Source organism: Armigeres subalbatus, chromosome 2 (genome assembly GCF_024139115.2).
Source record: "Armigeres subalbatus isolate Guangzhou_Male chromosome 2, GZ_Asu_2, whole genome shotgun sequence".
Taxonomy (NCBI): domain Eukaryota; kingdom Metazoa; phylum Arthropoda; class Insecta; order Diptera; family Culicidae; genus Armigeres; species Armigeres subalbatus.
In genome coordinates, this window is record NC_085140.1 from 291,522,161 (window position 1) to 291,542,514 (window position 20,354).

The 20,354-nt window shown below is 37.6% G+C and overlaps 1 protein-coding gene across 1 annotated transcript in view; it reads right to left on the bottom strand.

The window, feature by feature from the left end:
- LOC134212403 (protein yellow-like) overlaps positions 1-20,007 on the bottom strand; it is a 48,022-nt gene extending 28,015 nt beyond the window's left edge. The window contains exon 1 of the mRNA XM_062690231.1: positions 19,089-20,007. Within this exon, the coding sequence (XP_062546215.1) occupies positions 19,089-19,365 (277 nt within the window). The 5' untranslated portion in view covers positions 19,366-20,007. The remainder of the gene's footprint in view (positions 1-19,088) is intronic.
- Between the last annotated feature and the right edge of the window lie 347 nt (positions 20,008-20,354).

Sequence of the window (20,354 nt, forward strand, 5' to 3'; positions counted from 1 at the left end):
CATGAAGACGCGTTGTCCAACAAAATCGTCCGCATATGTCATTTTGCCGGAATGTGGCACATTTTATTTGGTTAAGAAAATTATTTTGAGCTTTTTAGTGGAATGTCTTCACTTGTCATAAGACGAGTTTGTACAATCCCATTTAAAATGCTGTGTAAATAGATAGAGCAAGACATGGCCAAGGAATGATTCTGCAACTAAAATTCCTTGTACAGTACGGAGTTTGCAAACAGAGCAAATATCGTAACGTTGACAGCCAAAAGGCCAAGCTGTTCAGGAAGGCAACATTTAAAATTAAAACAATCATAATTCTGTTCGCTTTCAACCGTTCAATGCAATATTTTTAGACAAGTTTGTATTTACAAAGTTTCCCCAAATATGGTTCTTCTCGTGATTTTTCATATATTTCAAGTGCTTATAAGGATGTCGTCAAATGTTCCCGGGAAAGCTGTAGGAGGGGACATTTTGTTTTTTTACGCGACTGCTCTTTCTTCAAGGTCTTTCACAAAAAAAAAATCTTTTGGTTTCCCACGAATAATCATCTGATGATTTTATGAAAGGCAATTAACCTCGTGGCCACTCACGAAACATCACGGAGTGGTGCCGCGGAATTTATAACGGGTGGCCATTAAATAGCCGAAAAGAAAAGAATGGCTTGGGAAGTTAACTACAAAGAAGTACAGTTCAATCTGATATTGCAATAATGGCATATGGTCCGTGGCCCGCCGTGCGGTGTAGTTTAATCTTGCAGGTATCACACGACCGTTGGACGGCGGCCATCTCCAGACGATGCTTCTGATCCTATTATAAGTTACTTCATGTCTTTGGCCTTCCAGACTCATTTGAATACAATGGAGCTTGGTCTACTTAAAATCCTTTAACAGTTTTCGAAACATTTTCACGTTCAAAATTGTCTACCGTGAAATTTTCCCACGAGATTTGTACGCTTGAAAAAGAATGTACAATGCGGCACGCATCCTTCCTGTTTTGACGGCATGTTTGAAACAACAGAACATGGAGTAAAAGTGTGTGGGCGACAATTTTCTGAATATTCTAAGGATTTATTTACATAAGGAAATATTTTTCTGAAAGCATTAATGTTCTCATAAAAAAGTATTGAAGTATTGAAATTCCCGTTTTTTAGTGACCACCCGTTTAAAGTGGACATTTCCTGTTTTAGAATTAGACGTTCCATGTGAAAGCTATTTCCCCTCCTTAGCCTAGCGGAAAGATGCGCGGCTACAAAGCAAGACCATGCTGAGGGTGGTTGGGTTCGATTCCCGATGCCGGTCTAGACAATTTTCGGATTGGATATTGTCTCGACTTCCCTGGACATAAAAGTATCATCGTGTTAGCCTCATGATATACGAAGGCAGAAATGGTAACTTGGCTTAGAAACCTCGCAGTTGATAACTGTGGAAGTGCTTGATGAACACTAAGCTGCGAGTCGGCAATGTCCCAGTGGGGGATGTAAAGCCAATGAAGAAGAAGAAAAAGAAAAAGTGAAAGCTAATTCTTCATGGTTTCTCATGAATAATCTTCTGAGTCTTTAGTAAGGGCGAAAGACCTCACTGTTCACTAACCCCTACACAACAAGACCACTTAAAGATCACGTTTGCGGAAAGGCCATCAGTACGCGAGTATTCGACCCCCACCCCACCGTTGTTTTTTTGCAAACTAAATATCTATATCTAGAGCGTAGGAGGTTGAAAGTTCAAGTCCCTACAAGACACGAGGATTCTTTCGCGCAATTTTTTTTTTCGAAACATCCCATGTAACATTTCAAGTTTTATAACGGTCATGAAAACCATTATTTGCTCTTCATGGCTTCTATAAAACCAGCATAAAACTAAAATGTTACTAGGGATGTGCTGTGCATATGCCCAGGCAAGATATTTAACAAAAAAAAATTCCGTTCGCCCGAGTTAAAGCAGTCGTGGATATGATTCCTTCTATCAACGATTCCATGAAAAAATTTTACGAAAAAAATCTTTAATTTTGCTCAAAATGTGAATGAATGATCTCTACCGAAAATATTTAAACCCGTATTTTTCGTTTCACTCTTAGGGTGCCCATTTTAAGAATAGGGTGGTCCAGGGTAGAGAACAGGGTGGCGTTTCGAACTTCCAAAACTATTGAACCAATGGCCCAATCTTTTGGTACGAATGAAAAGATTTTTAATTATAGATTTTAGAAAAAATTTCGCTCAAGAAAAATAGTAAGCTTCAAGATGTTTAAATAATCAAAATATCTGATTTTTTTATTTACCTCTTGGACCACAACGACTGTACAATTAGTCAAAAAATTTGAAAGGTCCACCATGCCGTTTTTTGAGGTACACCCCCCAGTAATAAAACCACTCACCGAGGAGAAAAAGCAGTCTCCAGCTGGATGGGGGAAGTATATTTGTTTCAAAACTACATCATCCAATAGCGAAGACTTAACTATATCCGGTGGATGCTTCATTTGGTTGTATTTCGTTTTAGTTTAAAAACAAAAACTGCCTTTTGCAACATTATATATAAGAGAGCGTGAGAGTATATCGTCGCCAATCAGTTGAATCAAGTTATCGAGCTTGTAACTGACCAAACATAATGAAGTGTTTCAAAAATGTATGATTGGTTTCATGTTCAAAGTTTTATGATAATATGCCCGTCAAAATACATATACAAAAAAAAGTTAAAAAAAAAAATTCAGGCCTTCATAATTTTTGAACCAATAGACCGATTTGCAACCTTTTGGCACGAATGAAAAGTAATAAAATAAAATAAAAGTATCAACTAGGGAAAATAGTAAGCTTTAAGATGTTTAAATAATCAAAACATCTGATTTTTTTTATTTCCAAACTTTTGGACTACAACGACTATATTTTATTTTTTAAATGAAAATTTCAACGTACAGTCAAAACATTGGAAAGGTTCACCAAGTCGTAATTGATCTATTTTTTTTAAATTTCAGTTTTTTGCTTATTTACGCAAGGAACGGTCATGCGTCTCCATCTAAATGGTGGAACTGAATCAGTTAAAGTTGTCGACCTTCCCGAGCACCATTTATCAAGAAAAAAAAGCAAGCAAGTTTAAAGTGACTAAATATGGTCACATATGAGTTGTCGGAACCCATGGGGATAATGTATGTTTCGTTCCGATATTCGATATTCGTTTTTTTGTGTCTTATGAAAAAAATCTTGTATCGCAGAGCATTAGTTGAATGTGCATTTACGCTGCGGTTGAATATATTTTATGGTAAAAATCTGAACATGTAGAACTTTTACTCAGAGGTCAAAATTCCATCTCCTCAACGCATTTTTGATGGACACATTATCATAAAATCAACATTGAACATGAGCCCAATCATGCATTCTTAAACAATTTTATTATGTTTGGTCAGTTGCAAGCTCGACAACTTTATTTGCCTGGTTGACATTTTGAAGTTATGGAAACGCATGCTATTCCATGCGTATATAAGCAAAAAACTGAAATTTAAAAAAATGTAGCTTGTATGTATGTGTAAATTGACTGTATGTGTAAAAACGTTTGAGTTTTTATTGAAAAAAATAAAAAAGTACAGTCCTTGTGGTCCGAAAGGATGAGAATAGAAGAAAATCAAGAATTTTGAATAAAAACATCCTAAAGTCAAGTCAAGTACGAGGCACTGAAGACGACCTTACTGTTGAGGTCGAAATACATATCTGTCAAGGTACAATTAAGTGGTGGAATTAAATGGGATTGTAATTACTAAGATACTTGATCGATATTTTTTTCTATAATTTATACTTGAAAATCCTTTTTTTCGTGCCAACAGATTGCAAATCGTTCTATTGGTTCAAAAGTTATGAAGGTTTAAAGAATGGTTTTAAATTAGTTTTTTTAAGAGGCCGTTTTTTGGGTGGTCCAAAAAACTGAAAATGGCCACCCTAAGAGCGAAACAAAAAAATACGGGTCTAACTATTTTCGGTGGAGATCTTTCATTCACATTTTGAGCAAAATTGGAAAACGTTTTTTTTTTCGACTCTATTCTTATTTCATGGAATCACTACTTTAAAGGTAGGCGTTTGTTCGGAATATGGCAAAGGTGGAAGGATTTTTTTTTTAAAGTTTGGAGTTCGCACATATGTGGATGTGATTCGTATTTTTTATGTCAGCGTATGCCTGGAATAACGCAATGAGGAATTTAAAACCTTTCTTTTAAAATAGGCGTTGGCCCGGAATAAGGGAATGGTTGCCCCTTCATCCAATCGGTGCCTCTTCAATCTAGGGGAACTGTTCCGATCTCCATCTCACTGTACATATATCCATCTCATCGCTAAACAAAGAAATACGGCACCAAATTCGTCGCTTCTTTTTGTCAACATGCGTGCTCACTGCTGAAAAAAATCACAAAAATAATAAACAAACCAATTTCCTTTCCATTGCTTTGTTTTTGATGGGATGGAAATAGGAGCTATGCGATGAAGTGGCGAACCGTTCCCCTACATACATTTTCGCTTCTTACATCTCGACACCCCTCTATCTCGATGTTTTCTGGTCATATTTTGATCAGGATTCACTTCTCATGTGTCGAAATATTTAAATGTCTAGGCTACTCATTAAGAAAATACTTCAAAAATTGATGTCCCTCTCATACTAACTTATTAATAAGATGGTATCGATTGTACACATCACAATGAACCGTGGCTACGTGAAGTATTGACAGGATCTGAGCCTACCAAATTAACGGACTTGGAAAAGAAGTTGTTGGTTTTTTTTTCAATCTTTCAGCAATATGGTTCTTTATTATATCCGACGGGTTTTTAACGATGTTTTCTCATGAATTAGAATTACGAGCAGAATAGAGAAACTCATAAAAAACTAAAATCAAGATTCGTAAGACAACGTTGTGCGCTACTATGTCGGGTCAATTAGTTGAATATATTTGTCGTACAGATACATTTGAGGACTCAAATATATTCATTATGCTAAACTTAAATACCTAAACTGCATAAAACATCTATTTGTCCTTCGCGCTTTGAGTGGAGAGTTATTATGTGTGCACTACTAAACACCATAAGTTAAATTAAATCAAATATTTAAACAAATCAGAAACAAGAATTGACATACATGTTTTGCTGCCATTTTTCATAGTAACGAGTTTTTTTTATCTAATATCAATTTTAACGTTTCTCCTATTCCTCAATCTCTCCTTATCTCGACGGGTTCTTTAATATCGATAAGTAGAAAATGCGGAGTTATAAAGGATAGTTGCAGTTTGCACCAGAAGCAACAATCATGGTTGATACATTCAATCCAGATCTCGCGCTTAGGATCATAAGAGCGTAACTACAAAAGCTACAACCATGATTGTTACTTCTGGAGTAGGCTGCAACTATCCTTTATCGCCCCGAATCATGAAATCTAAGCCAAACTCTTGAAATTCGCTTCATTGATAAGAAGAAAACATCGATCAAGAGAACTCGATCAATGCAGTTACGTCCCTACACACTTAATATTTTTTACCGGGATCTCAGCAAAATGTTGAAATTTTACCGAGATTCGCACAGCCGTGCCCCAGCAAACATGTTTTTGCCGAGATTTCTGTCAAAGTTGCTGAAAATCAGCAACAAATTTGCCGAAAATCAGCTAACATACGTATTTTTTGCTGGAATATCAGTTTTGTTTTATTTTGCTGGCGCACGGCTGTGCAGATTTTGGCCAAGCTGCATAAATTAAAACTAAGTGTGTACGATCCCAACCTCGAGAAGTGTATCTTGTCTTAATTGGCATCAAATACAACATCAGACACGGCCCATAATATTTCAGTTACATGAAAATTCGGGCCAGTATTTCCATGACTGGTTTCAATGGTTTGGCAACTCTATAGAAAGCAATCCCAAAATAACTCTTGCCGTAAGTTCAAATCCAGTGGCATATACATAGCTTGATCTTGCTTCCCAACATGCACACTACACTACACACTATAAGGAAAAATGTATAAAAGTCAGATAATTAAATTAATTGATCGGTAGCCCAAATCTAAGCCTTTTATTAGTCGTTAAATCTTTATCCAGATGATAAATTTAGTGTCACAAAAACTCGTTTTTTGAATCTTTGAACAGATTGTTTATTACTTCTGTTATCAAATTTTGCATCATCGTAAATAAAGGTCACCAATAGTGAAAGTGTTGAATCAAACCGATTTTTTTTTATTTCTATAATTAGAAAAACACGGATTTCACCAACGCCCCTATATTTGGTGTCTTGAACGAAATTTCCTGCCAAAACTAGTGCTACCCAAGCAAATTCCAGCATCTATCCAAAAAAAATAAGCTTTTCTCTATATGTTTAAATTCCATTTTAAATTCTATAATGTTTAAATTCCGGGGCCCTCCTTAGCCGTACGGTAAGACGCGCGGCTACAAAGCAAGACCATGCTGAGGGTGGCTGGATTCGATTCCCGGTGCCGGTCTAGGCAATTTTCGGATTGGAAATTATCTCAACTTCCCTGGGCATAAAAGTATCATCGTGTTAGCCTCATGATATACGAATGCAAAATGGTAACCTGGCTTAGAAACCTCGCAGTTAACAACTGTTGAAGTGCTTAATGAACACTAAGCTGCGAGGCGGCTCTGTCCCAGTGTGGGGATGTAATGCCAATAAGAAGAACAAGAAGAAGAATGTTTAAATTCCACGTAATCGATTAAACATCTGCTGGTTTACAACCTCATACGCGTCCTTATCGTGGAATGGGCTGCGAAGTGATCTAACTGCGTTCATGACATCATGCCCAGATGACAGGAAAACCAACGATACTGAACTTACGTGCAATTAATAAGGCAACTTAATCATTTGAAACTGAATCTGTTCCGGAAATAGAGCTTCAACAGCATCAAGAACTCTGTAAATCGAACAGCTCCCTACCTATTGTACCTCTCGAAAACAAATAACCAATCAATCAACGTGCTCTCCAGCCACGTCGGAAAAAAGGTTAAGTGTCATTCAAGGCAATCCATTCTGCGCCACGCGGCAAACCACCGTCACCGACCAGCCGACTGGTTCGTCTATTAATTGTGCTCCGATCTAACTGGTTATAGAGGTACCAAGCCAGTTCGGTGCTGTCCTTTCTGTTCGACGAGCGTTCGATAAATATTCAAGCATCGGCTTCCAACCCAAGTCATGCGTTTTGCTGCACCTACCCTGCCCAACACGTAGGCCCATATGGTAGGCCAGATACAGAAACTTATGCAGCTGCCGCCTGCAAGCCAAGAGCTATCAATTGATATCTGTTTGCCGGTGGACGCATTGAAATGATAATGAAAATAAATCAGTGTTTGATACAATGGCGATTAGCAGTGTTGAAACAAATCGGCACCTTAGGGCCCATTCGCGAACTACTTAATGCTACAGAAATTTTATGGTGATTGATGGTTAATAGCTATATAATCTTCAATTTACGAAAACGTAAACGAGGAAGTGTGTGGCTGTACAAAATTGACAATCTTGGCGTTTGGTAATTTGTGAACGAACCCTAATTTACTCATTAACATTCTGGACCAATTTCATTGTGGTAAAACAGATCAATGTAAAATTATTATCGAAATCTACATTTTCAAGGTGTGTTACTGACTTAAAAGAAATTCTAATCCCATAACTGAATCGAAGTAATGGGCCAAACACAATGGATACGTTTGCGTGCGTTTTGACAGTTTTCCCATTGAAAATCTGTCAAAACGCACGCAAACGTATCCATTGTGTTTGGCCCTCTTCTACGAGAGAAAGAAGCATCTTTGTTTAACGAAATTCCATTTATAATGTCCACAAATCAACACTTTTCCTCAAAAAAATCAGAAGGGCTATGTACACGCAAAAGCGTTCATGAATTCGTGAACTAACGAGTTCACGGTGTATTTTCGTGAACAACAGTCACGGATTCAGGGAATACAATCACGTTTTCTGGAACGTTCTGGAAATCGTGACTCTTGTTCCCGAATCTATGAATTAAATCATGGTGTATTTTTGCTGGTTCACGAATTCGGGAACGCTTTTTTTGCGTGTACAAGACACGACCACCCGTCGTAAATTACGGAAAACCTTTTGATGCAATGATAATAATTATCAATTATCAAACTACAAATTATTGTAGTGTCATGTAAATATTAGGCTACGCTACAGACACTATCCATATGAATTTCACCTGGACCTGGACCGATACTGACGCCATCACATTTCACATTTCATTTTTTTTAACAATCTTTGCTATCATTTTCCATTAAAATGTCAAATTTTCCATGGAATAAGTGCATTTTGGACTTTTTTTTATCGTTTCCTTGTTATCTTTTTTAGTCCCTTCCCTCGCGTATCTTCCAAGAGCTGTCGGACATAAATAAATTGAATATTCGTAACGGCCTTATTAAAAAACTAAAAATCAATATAGAGTGCATTTTTATCAACCACCACAATCGCTGCTTCTCTAACATATTAACCCGTTTCGGTCTGAGCTAGAAATCAAAATTTAAATCCCCCCTGTAGGCTCATTTTACGTCCGATTGCTATGAAATGTCCAGGGAAGAAGCGTCATCATCTCTACTTTTGGTATTCGATTCGAATATTCGATGGTTTCAAGCAATTATCACTAGCTTCTAGGAATTCTATCAATGAAGCTCATGTTCGTTCAAAAATCGTAGGAGTTCAGTTCTATTTACGATTTTCCAGAAATCTCAAGAATCAAGAAACTTTTCTTTCTAACTTCTAAGATTTTATGCAAACGTACGTATATTTGTGATTCCCACACATTCCAATAAACCAGGGCTGCCCAACGTACGGCCCGCGGGCCGGATGCGGCCATCGGCTCAATTTTTTGTGGCCCACGGCATGTAGGAAAAATAACCTCATGATCGGCCCGCCAGCTTTTCCACCCGACTTCAGAAGTATTTTTATTCATTATTCAATATGTAAGTTTTAAATCAAAGCTCGCGCTGCAAAACTATTAATTTGAATTTGAAACGAAAAATAATATTTTACATAATTAGAAATGATTGCATAAGTGATCCCAAGACACAAAAGGTTGATATGGAACATCGCGTTTTCAATAAAGATTGGTCAAAGTAGTTTATATTCACATTGAAAAAAGGAAAACCGGTTTGCTTAATTTGTCCGGAACGTTTTGCTATATTGAAGAAATACAGTCGCCTCTCCACATCTCGATATTGAAGGGACCATCGAGATAGGGAGAGATCGAGGAATGGAAGGAAAATTGGAATGGATACTAGATCCAAAAAAGCTCGTTGCTATGAAAAACGACAACAAAACAAATGTCGTTTCCTGTTGATGATGTGTTTGTTATTGTCCAAAGATGGTCTAGTAGCCTAAAAATATGATCATATCGACATAAGGAGAGTGAATCCTGAACAAACTCTTTAAACTCGAGCAAATACGAAGTCAAAAATTGCAGTACGGGCTAGTTTTACTGTTAGTAAAATTTTGGAAAAACGGATGATTTTTTTTCCAGAACGAAGAACTTGTTAAGCAATGCATTTAGATTGTTGTTGACATCGACAAGCCTCCTTCCTGTAGCATCAATTTGCGCGGAACACGGTAAAGAGTAAAAGTTCTCGCAAAAGGGGTCATTCAACAATGATGTAAACGGTTTTAGATTTTGTGACACTGCATATATTAGGTATACAAAAAAAGCGTGACAGAGGCGGGATGGTGAGGCTGGAAATCTCAAAAGTAGTGGACGTCATATTTGAATCGCCACTAACGTAAAAAAAACCGTCGCTTCATATTCTACTCTCTCAAAGGTGGCTGTCTTCATGGTCATTTTTGAATGACAGAGGTATTGGCAGCTTAATTCACAATGCAGGGAACAACTAACGAGGAAAACCTAAGGGTTGTTAAGACCTGTGTAAAGGAACTTTTTTCTTCTTCGAAAACGTGACCTTAAGATTGATACAGCACCAGCAATTACAGGAAAGAACAATGGCGTTGTGACAATTCTGAGCAAGAAAAAGGCAATCACATAGCTATGACGATATTTTCCTGCCATTCCATAACCACAAAAAAAATCGATATCCGAATACGATCAATATTCCTCAAGTATAAGACTTTATTAACGTTGGGAAACTCATCCCCCACCGATCATAAATAATGTTGACGAAAATGAAAGCCGAATACGGAGACTTGCTGTATTTTTGCAAATTTTATTGACTAAGCTTTGGTACCATCCATGAGAGATTTTATTCTTTTCGAAAAGAAAATAGCACTATTTCTACAAGATAAAGGAAAACCACTGGCCGAGCTGAATGATCCTGAATAGATGAGTGACTTATTGGCTTTTCTAGCAGATATCGCCAAACATCTAATGACTTGAAATCTTGTTCATTTCTCTTTCAAATGGATCCCTAATGCAACGACGAAAACAACCCAGGTAACCAGTAAGCATTATATAAAGCATTTAAGTGGCATTATATGCGCCTTTACTGCAAAACTTTAAATGCCACTAAGCTCTTTAGTCGCCTTTAATGCTATTTTACTGCAGGTTTTGGCCCAATATATGGCTGCTTAAATGCTCAATCCTACTTTATCGATAAAGTAGAAATTTTGCTGAGTAGCATTTCTTCAGCATTCGAAATGCTGAATTAATGCTTAATTTTAATAACAAGAAAAAAGGTTTTTTTATTGGCATTTTTTTCTAATTCTTTTTTTTTTACATAGTTTTTTTTCATATTATATCGTTATTGTATTTTCTCATATTTGAAATGGAACATAATTTTTTAGTTTTTTCGAGCGAGATTCGAACTCGCGCTCTTGCCACCCGATGCTGTAGTTGTCATCGCCCTTACCAGTTGGGCCATAAGAGAGAGATGGTAATGGGAATAATTTTGCCCAACATAAACACTACGCCCCTTCAGGAACATTGAAACTTAATCTGACTCATCTCAGAATTCAACCGTCACAACCGTCATACCCAGTTGCAATGAAACAGCTGCCTTAATGCATCCATCGAAAATAGTGCAATGGAATAATTAAATGTATCTAAGTTATGTAATTAGTGATAGGGTTAGGTTAACGACAAGTACTCCTGTCAATGGTCGGAATGGAAAAACATTCTGCACGTACCGATTTATATTTTCAAATGTAAGTTCATTGGACAAATAGTCCCCGCTATAGGGTTTCATATTGGAAAACGTTTGACGTATGAACACTACAGGCCTTAAAGTGGCACTAATGTAGCTGTTCCATTGCACTTAACGAAAAACAACATTGTGCATTCAAAATGCTATTATAAGACTATGCCTCTCATGATTGCTTTGAAAATGCTTATTTAGAACAGCCAGGTTTTCGAAATGCTTATTTACAGCATGGAGCATATGCAATGCCAGTATAATGCTACTATAGTGCTTACTTTAATGCTTATTGGTTACCTGGGAAAATATACAAAAAAGATTGTTTTAACGCAATTAAAGAAAACGAAAAAAAAAACAATATTTTTTTTGAAAATATTTAAAAAAGTTATGTACAAAATATTTTTTTGCCCGCCAGCAAGTGTGAATTCTAAAAATTGGCCCGTGGCTTGAAAAGGTTGGGCAGGCCTGCAATAAACTCTCAGAAGCTTTCAAAAATTGTCTCCACATAAGCTTGCTACCAGACATCCGCATTTGGTACAATCATCATAAACTGCTTCATATTCGCATATTTCTGCGATTGTTCTCTCATATCTTTGTTTCATTTCTCAACTTTTGGAGCACTTCTGCCATAGAAAGGAGGTCTGCCAAAGGCTAAAAGACTACATCACATAATGTGGCTACATAATTTGTAAGTGAATCCTGGAACTATACTTTTGTTCATCTACCTTACCAAGTTATTAAAATTTCCTTTCCGTGGTAATGAGAGGATGCAGATGTTTTCTCGGTCTCTAGTAGCAACAAAACTACACTCTAACATTCCTCTTCTTTCCCAACTGACTGGAGCCGATGAATTTTTGAGAGCTTTTGGATACATTGACCACCTCCGAGAGCCACCTCCATATTAAGCTTGCCTTTCAAAATCATGGAATTTTATAACACGCAAAGTGGGTTTTGAGGCAAATAGAAATTTGTTAACGAGTTTCAAACGAGGTAATGTAGCATAGCATAGCATAGCATAGCATAGCATATGTGATTGTACAAATCGTGGGTGGCTATACAATACTCAATTGAGCAATCTACTGTATATTGTCGCAAATTGGTACTTGGGATTAGTACCTTTTCCTATATAGTAGCAGTTGTATACCTGGCCACGTCCTTACAATTACGGAAGGAAGGGAAGGAATGTTAGTTCAACATCTACTAGTGAAGATGCAGGGAACCCATACTACCTTCATAGATGTCTCGGGAAGGAAAATTTGTGTTAGTGGGAAAGGTGAATAATAGGGAGCTCTATTCGACAATATAGAGCGTTTGTCAATAACAGTATATGCTGTAAAAATAATAAAATATATTCATCAATTTACTTACGAACCGTCAACAAGGAAAAACAAAACAAAACACAAAATTTCGGCAAATCGCGCGATCGTTCTGCCGTCCGAAACAAGAGCCAACACGCACTGAACTAATTAACTTTATTACCGGCCGCGCAATGCAAAACACAAAATTTCGGCAAATCGCGCGATCGTTCTGCCGTCCGAAACAAGAGCCAACACGCACTGAACTGATTAACTTTATTACCGGCCGCGCAATGCAAAACACAAAATTTCGGCAAATCGCGCGATCGTTCTGCCGTCCGAAACAAGAGCCAACACGCACTGAACTGATTAACTTTATTACCGGCCGCGCAATCGAGTGCCTTCTTCAAATAGAATGGGCAGAAATGAATGGCGCGACGTGATACCGCGTCTCATCAATCGGATACATAGCGCACAAGATTTCAACGGTGGCCAATTTCTGAGGATTTAGCTGCTGAATTCGCTTTAAACTTTATGTCACGTTTATGGATGGATTTAGACCACGAGTTTCAAACGAGGTAATGTGTCCAAAAAATCACAAAAGCTCATCTGATGGGCTTATCTTTCTAAATAATGAAATAATCGCAAGATAGTTTCCGTGGTCAACTAAAAATCGTTCAATTCCCTGAGAGAACCAGACTGCAGGGAACACTCCCGGCAATGGCCAAGGTTTCAAAAAGATGTCCAAATGCATCTTATTGGGTTTCGGAGCTAATCGAAATTTGTCCACTTCCCTGAGGAAACCAGCTTTCGGAGAACCTTTTTGAACCACTTCCAATGCGGACAACAATTTTAAAATATCTTCTGTTGGCCTTATATCTCGTGAATTTTGATTCATCGCAAAATGGGTTTCGGAGCTAGTCGTAATTTGTTCACTTCTAGACTTGGTCAATGTGTCCAACAATTCTCAAAAACTCATTTCTTGAGCTTGTCTTTCGAAATCATGAAGTTTGACATGTCGCAATATGGGTTTCGGCGCTAAACGAAATTTGTCCACTTCCCTGGCGGAACAAGATTCCCGGAACACTTCCGGCCGTGGCCAATGTGTCCAAAATCTCTCAAAAACTCATTTGTAGAGCTTGTCTTTCGAAATCATGAAGTTTGACATGTCGCAATATGGGTTTCGGCGCTAATCGAAATTTGTCCACTTCCCTGAGGGAACCAGGTTCCCGGTTACACTTCCGGACGTGGCCAATATGTTTTTTTTTTTGCGAAGTTATTATTTTAATTCCTACAGGAATCTTTTCTAGAATTCGTTCACGATTTCCCACGGGAAGGCCCTTCCTTCGCAAGGCTCTCCTGGAATACTTTCGTGAATTTCCCCAAGAATTCTGTAGGGTATTCTTCCGCAAATTCTTTCTAAGAATTCCTCTGGAATTTTTTCCTTCAAAACTTTTTCCTCCTTCCCTATGGTATTTCTTTCGGGAAATCCTCTAGTAGTTACTAAGGAAATTTCGATGATTTCTTCGGACATAAGTGTGCTCTTCCCTAATCATGGAATCCCTTTGAAAACTCCTTCGGAAATTTCTTCAGAAATTACAACAGGAGTTCTTCCAGGAATTCCAACGAGAACTTCTACAGACCTTCGAGAATTCTTTCAGGATTTTTTTGGAAAATTCTTCCAGGAATTCCAACAGGTTTTTTTTTCGAAAATTTCTTCCAGGAGTTCCATCGAAAATTTCACCTGGGTTTTTTATCAAAATTCCACCAGGAATTCTTTTGGAAATTCCTCCGGTTACTTCTCCAAGAATTCCTTCGGAAATTTCTCCATGAATTCTTTCGGAAATTCTTCCAGAATTCGGGAATTCCCCCAAGAGTTCTTTTGGGGATTCTTCAGGAAGTTCCTTCGGGAGCTCCAGCAGCAAATCCTTCGGGACTACCTCCAGGAATTCCATCGGAAATTTCTCCAAGAATTCTTCCTGAAATTACTCCAGAAATTTCTTCAGGCCGTGTTGAACTTAAGGCTCAAATTACCGTCATCCAGTCATTCAGAGGACTCTCATGCTCTGTTATATATAAGAGAGCGTAAGAGTAAATCGTCGATTTCCCCTCTTGGGAATAAATGTTGCAAAAGGCAGTTTTTTTGAAAACTAAAGCGAAATACAACCAAATGAAGCATCTACCGGATATAATTATGTCTTTGCTATTGGATGATGTAGTTTTTAAACAAAAATACTTCCCCCATCCAGCTGGAGCTGCTTTTCCCCTCGCTGGGTGGTTTTATTACTGGGGGATGGTACGAGCAAGTGGCTGTCTTTTTCATTAATGACTGGATGATGGTAATTTGAGCCTGTAACGTTAAAAAACACATGAATAATGCATAAAAAAATCTTTGGGTAGTCCTACGGGATAACCTCCATGAATTCCTACCGGTATTATTCAAGGATTGCCTTCGACAATCTTCCAAGAATTCATTTAGGAATTCTTCCAGGAATTTCTACAAAAAAATTAAGGGGAATTTCTTCATGAACTTCTTAAAAGTAACAGTTAAATCATTAAATTTAAAAGAAAAAGAAAAAGAAAATTCTTCCAGGAATACCTTTGGGAATTCTTCCAGAAATTCCTTCGGCTCCAGGACTTCCATAGAGAATTCCTCCAGGATTTTTCTCGGAAATTCGTCCAGGAATTTCTGCGTAAATTTCTCCTGAAATTCCTTCAGGAACACCTACGGGATATCCTCCGTGAATCCCTACGGGAATTGGTTCGGAAATTTCTCCAGGGGCTCTTTCGGGAATTCCTCCGGAATATCTTCTAAAAATTCCTTCGATAAATCCTCATGGAGCTCCTTCGGTTATTGCTCAAGAAATTCCATCGAGAATTCCTCCAGGAATTCTCTCAAAAATTTTTGGATCTGGATTTGAATTGAGATTTGGATTGAATTTGGACTCAATTTTCATTGGACTCGGATTAGATTTGCAATAGATTCAGAATAAATGATGATGATGATTAGATTTGAAAAAGTCATTGAATTGGATTTGATTTGGACTAAATTTGGATTGAATTGGGATGAGCTCTACAATACGCCAGGCATAGGTGTATCGACGCTGTAGCCAACCAGGTACCAGGTAGGTTAGATTGAAATTGGATAGGACGTGGATTTTGATTGGATTTGAATTGGATTGGATTCAGATTAAATTTGGATTGGGTAAAGATTATATTTGAATGAGTGATTGAATTTGGCTAAATTTTTTTTTGGATTGGGTTTGGATTAAATGTGGATTGGTTGGATTGGATTCGGAATATATTGGATTTGAATTCGGATTGAATTGGGATTGGAATAAAGATTAGATTTGAATGAGTAATTGAATTGTGATTGGATTGGATTTGAATTGAACTCGAATTGGATCTTCAGTGGTTTCAGATTAAATTTTAATTTGATTTGCAATAGATTTAAATTAAAATTGGATTAGATAAATTTGAATGAATTTCATTGGCTATGGCTAGATTTGGATTGGATTTGAATTGTACTTGGATTTAATTTGGATTTGATTTGGACTTTTTTATTTGATTTGAATTCGATTTGGATTGAATTGGGATAAGATTTCGAATGTACTTGGATTTGAATAGGGACGTTGGATTGAATTTGGATTGCATGTGCATTAGTTATGGATTGGCTTTGGGCTGGATTCGGAATGAATTGGGACTGGATTTGATTTGGATTTGGCATCAGATTAAATTTGGCTTGGATAAAGATTATATATCAACGCGAAATTCGATTCGGCTAGATTGGGATTTGATTGGGTTTAGATATGATTGAGCATGTTTTTGAATTTGGCTTGGATTTGGAAGAAGTTTAATTTTTATTGGATTTGGATTTGAATTGTTTTTTGATTTAATTTGGCCTGAGTGTTTTATTTGAGTTGGATTTGGATTGTATTAGGATTGGATTGGATTAAAATTGAATTTGGTGATCTGAAGCTTTTTCGGCTTAATTGTGTTACGTTTCAAACATTTCTGCCTAAATTTTTCATAAAATTTGGATTTTACGTTTATTACATTTCTGTAGAGTAGAGGAGTAGAAGAATGTAGTAGATAAGATCAGGTCTATAAAGCGTCGGAAAAAAATTGATTGTGTTATTGGCATTCAGTTATTATCCAATATATAAAAAAATCTACTTTTGCAGTATAGGTATTTCGTTTAACCGTGTAGCGAGTAACCTTAGATTGTAAGATATTTTGATTCCATCCAGCAAGAAACTTTTCGGGACGATCGTGTGAGAGCGAAATGAGAATCAGTTTGCCGAGTATTGTTGCGACGAATGGTCGAGACTAGAAATCTCGGTCGGGTCACGACAGGAACTTCTGGTAGAACTTCCAGCGTCAAATGTTTGATTCAGTATTATCTGTTTAGATGTAAGCTAAATAAACGAAATAGGAGACAGTTTTCATGGTAACTTTCAGAAATTAATATTTGTCTATTGAAAACGCTTCATATGCCAGTGTGAAGCTCTCGCGGTTGAAGATTCTTAAAAGCCTTAAATGATTAATACTCCTTTCTTCAAATTTTGTGCCGTCATGGACTCTTCTCATATTTTTACTATTTTTAAGATTCAAGATACTGTAAAACATTGAAATGCAATTAATGCATTATACTTTTATTTTGAGACGAAATGAATATTGGAACAGAAAATTAAGATCGAACAGTTCCTATAAATGTTTGCATTGTAATCAATTGCTTCTAACAAAAACAGTATTTCATTTACTACAATATGAAAAGATGTTGAAAAGGAGAACGTCTGGGAAAGCCTTCTTGAGTATACGAGAGGAAACGGGAAAGATTGAAAGGGGCGACTTTTCTCACCAAGACATTTTAAAAATTCCCACACATCAATTTCAAAACCCTCACGAATAATTCTTCGGGAATTCCTGGAGAAATTTTGCGTTATTTCCTTGCGAAACTTTTCGGAATTTCCCCAAGAAACGGCTATCATCAGAAAATTCTTCAAAATTCCTTCGTAAAACTCAAAGGATTATGCTCGGGAATTTTTTTTGTAATTTTCTCGGAAAATTCTTCGGATATTCATCTGGAAATTCTTTGATATTTTCTTGGGAAACACTTTGAAGTTTCCATGGGCAACTCTTCGTGAATTCCCTCGGAAAATGCCTCGAAACTTCCACGAAAAACTATTCGTAAATTTCCTCGGGAAACGCTTTGGATATTCCCTGTGAGATTCTGGGGAATTTTTTTGAGGAGGTTACGTCGGTCAACTGTTCGGACATTCCTCGATGAACGTTTTGAAATTTACTTGGAAACGCTTCAAAATTTCTCAAGAAACTCTTCGCAATGTCCTTGAAAAACGCTTCGAAAATTCTTCAAGCAACTCTTCGGACATTCCTTAGAAAATTCTTCGAAAACAAACTGTCTTCGGAATTTCCTTTTGAAACTGTACTCAATTTCATCAAATACTTCCTCGGGAAACTATTCGGAAATTTCTCGAGAAACGCTTTCAAAATGTCTCCGTATTTTAGAACCGGGGTAAGAAACTATAAATCAGTGGCATGATAGATTTAGAACAACGGCGCGCAGGTGCAAAGATACTGGCCGCGGCTGCGTAACGCCAAAAACTGTCGGCGGCGGCGACGCACATCTTCATCCAAAAAATTATAATTCTTTTTGGAATAATAAGTCCGATTTTTTTGCGATACATCTTCAATTCTTGCGAATGCTTTCTCCAGGAGTTCATGCAGAAATAGCTAGACATTTGCTGAGTTTTATTCGCAACGACATTTTGTTGTCGAGAATAAAGCCTATTTAGAGGACATAGAACTTATATAGGGGAAATGTCGGCTTCGGCAGGTTTTGTTCTATTACTGCAAGGTTTTCTATAACTAATTATGCTCAAATTTAGCCTAAACATTCTTTGCATATCAAAGAATATTGTGGCCAAATTTCATAAAATTTTGTCAACAAAGACGCCCCTGACAATAATAAAACAAAACTTGCCAAAGCCGTAATTTCCACTATCAAATTATTACCTAAAACTAAATCCGCACCAAATCCGAAAAATCACGAAATCCATGTAGTTGTAACAACTCTGAATAACTAATCCCATTCAACGAAACTCATCACCAATTCAATTCGTCGTATCTTATAATTCAATTCAAATCTTTAAATCGAATATAGAAATTTCAGCACAGAACTATAAATCAATTCGCCAATATGAACCTGCCCAATGTTGCCTATCGTTCAATGTTGATTTTGAATACAATTGGCGATTAAAAACCGATGATGTGATCTTCATTTTTAATCTCCAAATCCGATCAGAAAAACAATTTTGCAAATTCAGTCACCATAATTTAACTCAGTAAATCATTTAAAAGCGTGTTTTTGAAAGTTTGTTTTAGGCAAAATTTTGTTGCATGAGAAATTCCCATTTGAGAAATGTAGATATTGATGATCGTCATGCTTTCTGTAACCCCAGGATATCTATCGTTAGAGTAGTAAATTTTATTCAATGTATTTCAATTGTCCAAGGAAAATATTTCTTTTACAGAATATGTATGTTTCTTTCTATGGGTTTACCAAATTGATGCCTTTATTATTTGTGAGTACCTAGTTAGAAATTCAACTCAGCATCGTGATCTCATTCATCAAATAAAATAAAAGAACAAACTTGTGTATCTCTTTAACTCACCGTTGATATTGATGTAAACGAGCGAAGCGGGAATTCCAGTTTTCCACCTCGGCAGTGTCAGAAACAGGCGTCTCTTGTAGACTTCCAGTCCGACCGGAATCACATTTTCCGCGACGTAATCCCCCGAGGCATTGGCATTCGCCCGCTCGGCCTCGGACGGGAATTCAAAGTCAATCTGGCTCCACTGGTAAGCCACCCGGAGGTTATCATTACCGACGGCGGGCCGGAACACCAAGATCACGCCAAACAGCACCTGCAACAGGCCCAGCACAGCCATTTTCCCTGCGAGCGAATTGATTTCGGTTTCAACTCGTACCCGCAACACCTTTCGGACAGGTTAGGCGTAGACGCGCGTAATGATTCACGTGGCTCAAGTTCGCACTCAAACGACCTGTCGAGCCGCAAACATTAGATCACTTCACCGTCACTAGATGGGTAGGTTATTATCGAACTGGCACGCAAATTCACCGAATACACTCTGACCTGCGGCGACACCAACCCGCCAGTGCGACTGAGCCGGACGGAGAACACCAACACCCAACACACCGAATCTCACGTTCCGACCACAAAATGACTCCCCAGCTGTAGGTAACGACACTAATTGCTCACGGCTTACGTAATGAACACACTTTTCTTCGATCGTTTTCCCACGCACCGCGCTCTTGGGCCCCCCACTGAATAGCGAATCGGAAAGATTTTTGGAACCTACTTTTGCCAGAGATGCAAAAGCGCAATTCGGTCTATCGTCGCTTCCACCCCGCGTTGACTCGATGAACGATGTGCTCGCCGAGAGGCACTGAATCAAACTAACTGCGCCCGCTGGAGCACCCCTCATATGTCTCGTGAGATCGAGTCGGTAAGGCTTTCTGCTGGAGCTCCTCTAGAATGGACTGCCTAACCAAGCAGCACTATCGGCGTCGCTGTCGTCGACGTTGGATTCGCTGTGGGCTATATTGTGGGAAGGAAGAAAGGAACAAAAAGTATGCATAAGGTTAACCACTTTTTTCGCCAACTAATGATTAGGGTGGTTCAGTTTATGGTGGAATGAATGGATTGATGTTATATGAAGATTTTCCCCTACATGTGGTTCAAAAGAAGCAATCAAAGCGGGAGTCTGAATTAACTAATACTAAGATTGTTCTTTCCAGATTTATTATCATGTTTGTTAAATACAGAATTTTCCATTAAAATTCATATTTTTCATTAAAAAAATTAGAGACGTTATAAAAGATATGGAGAATGATTTAGTATTTTTTCTAGGCTATT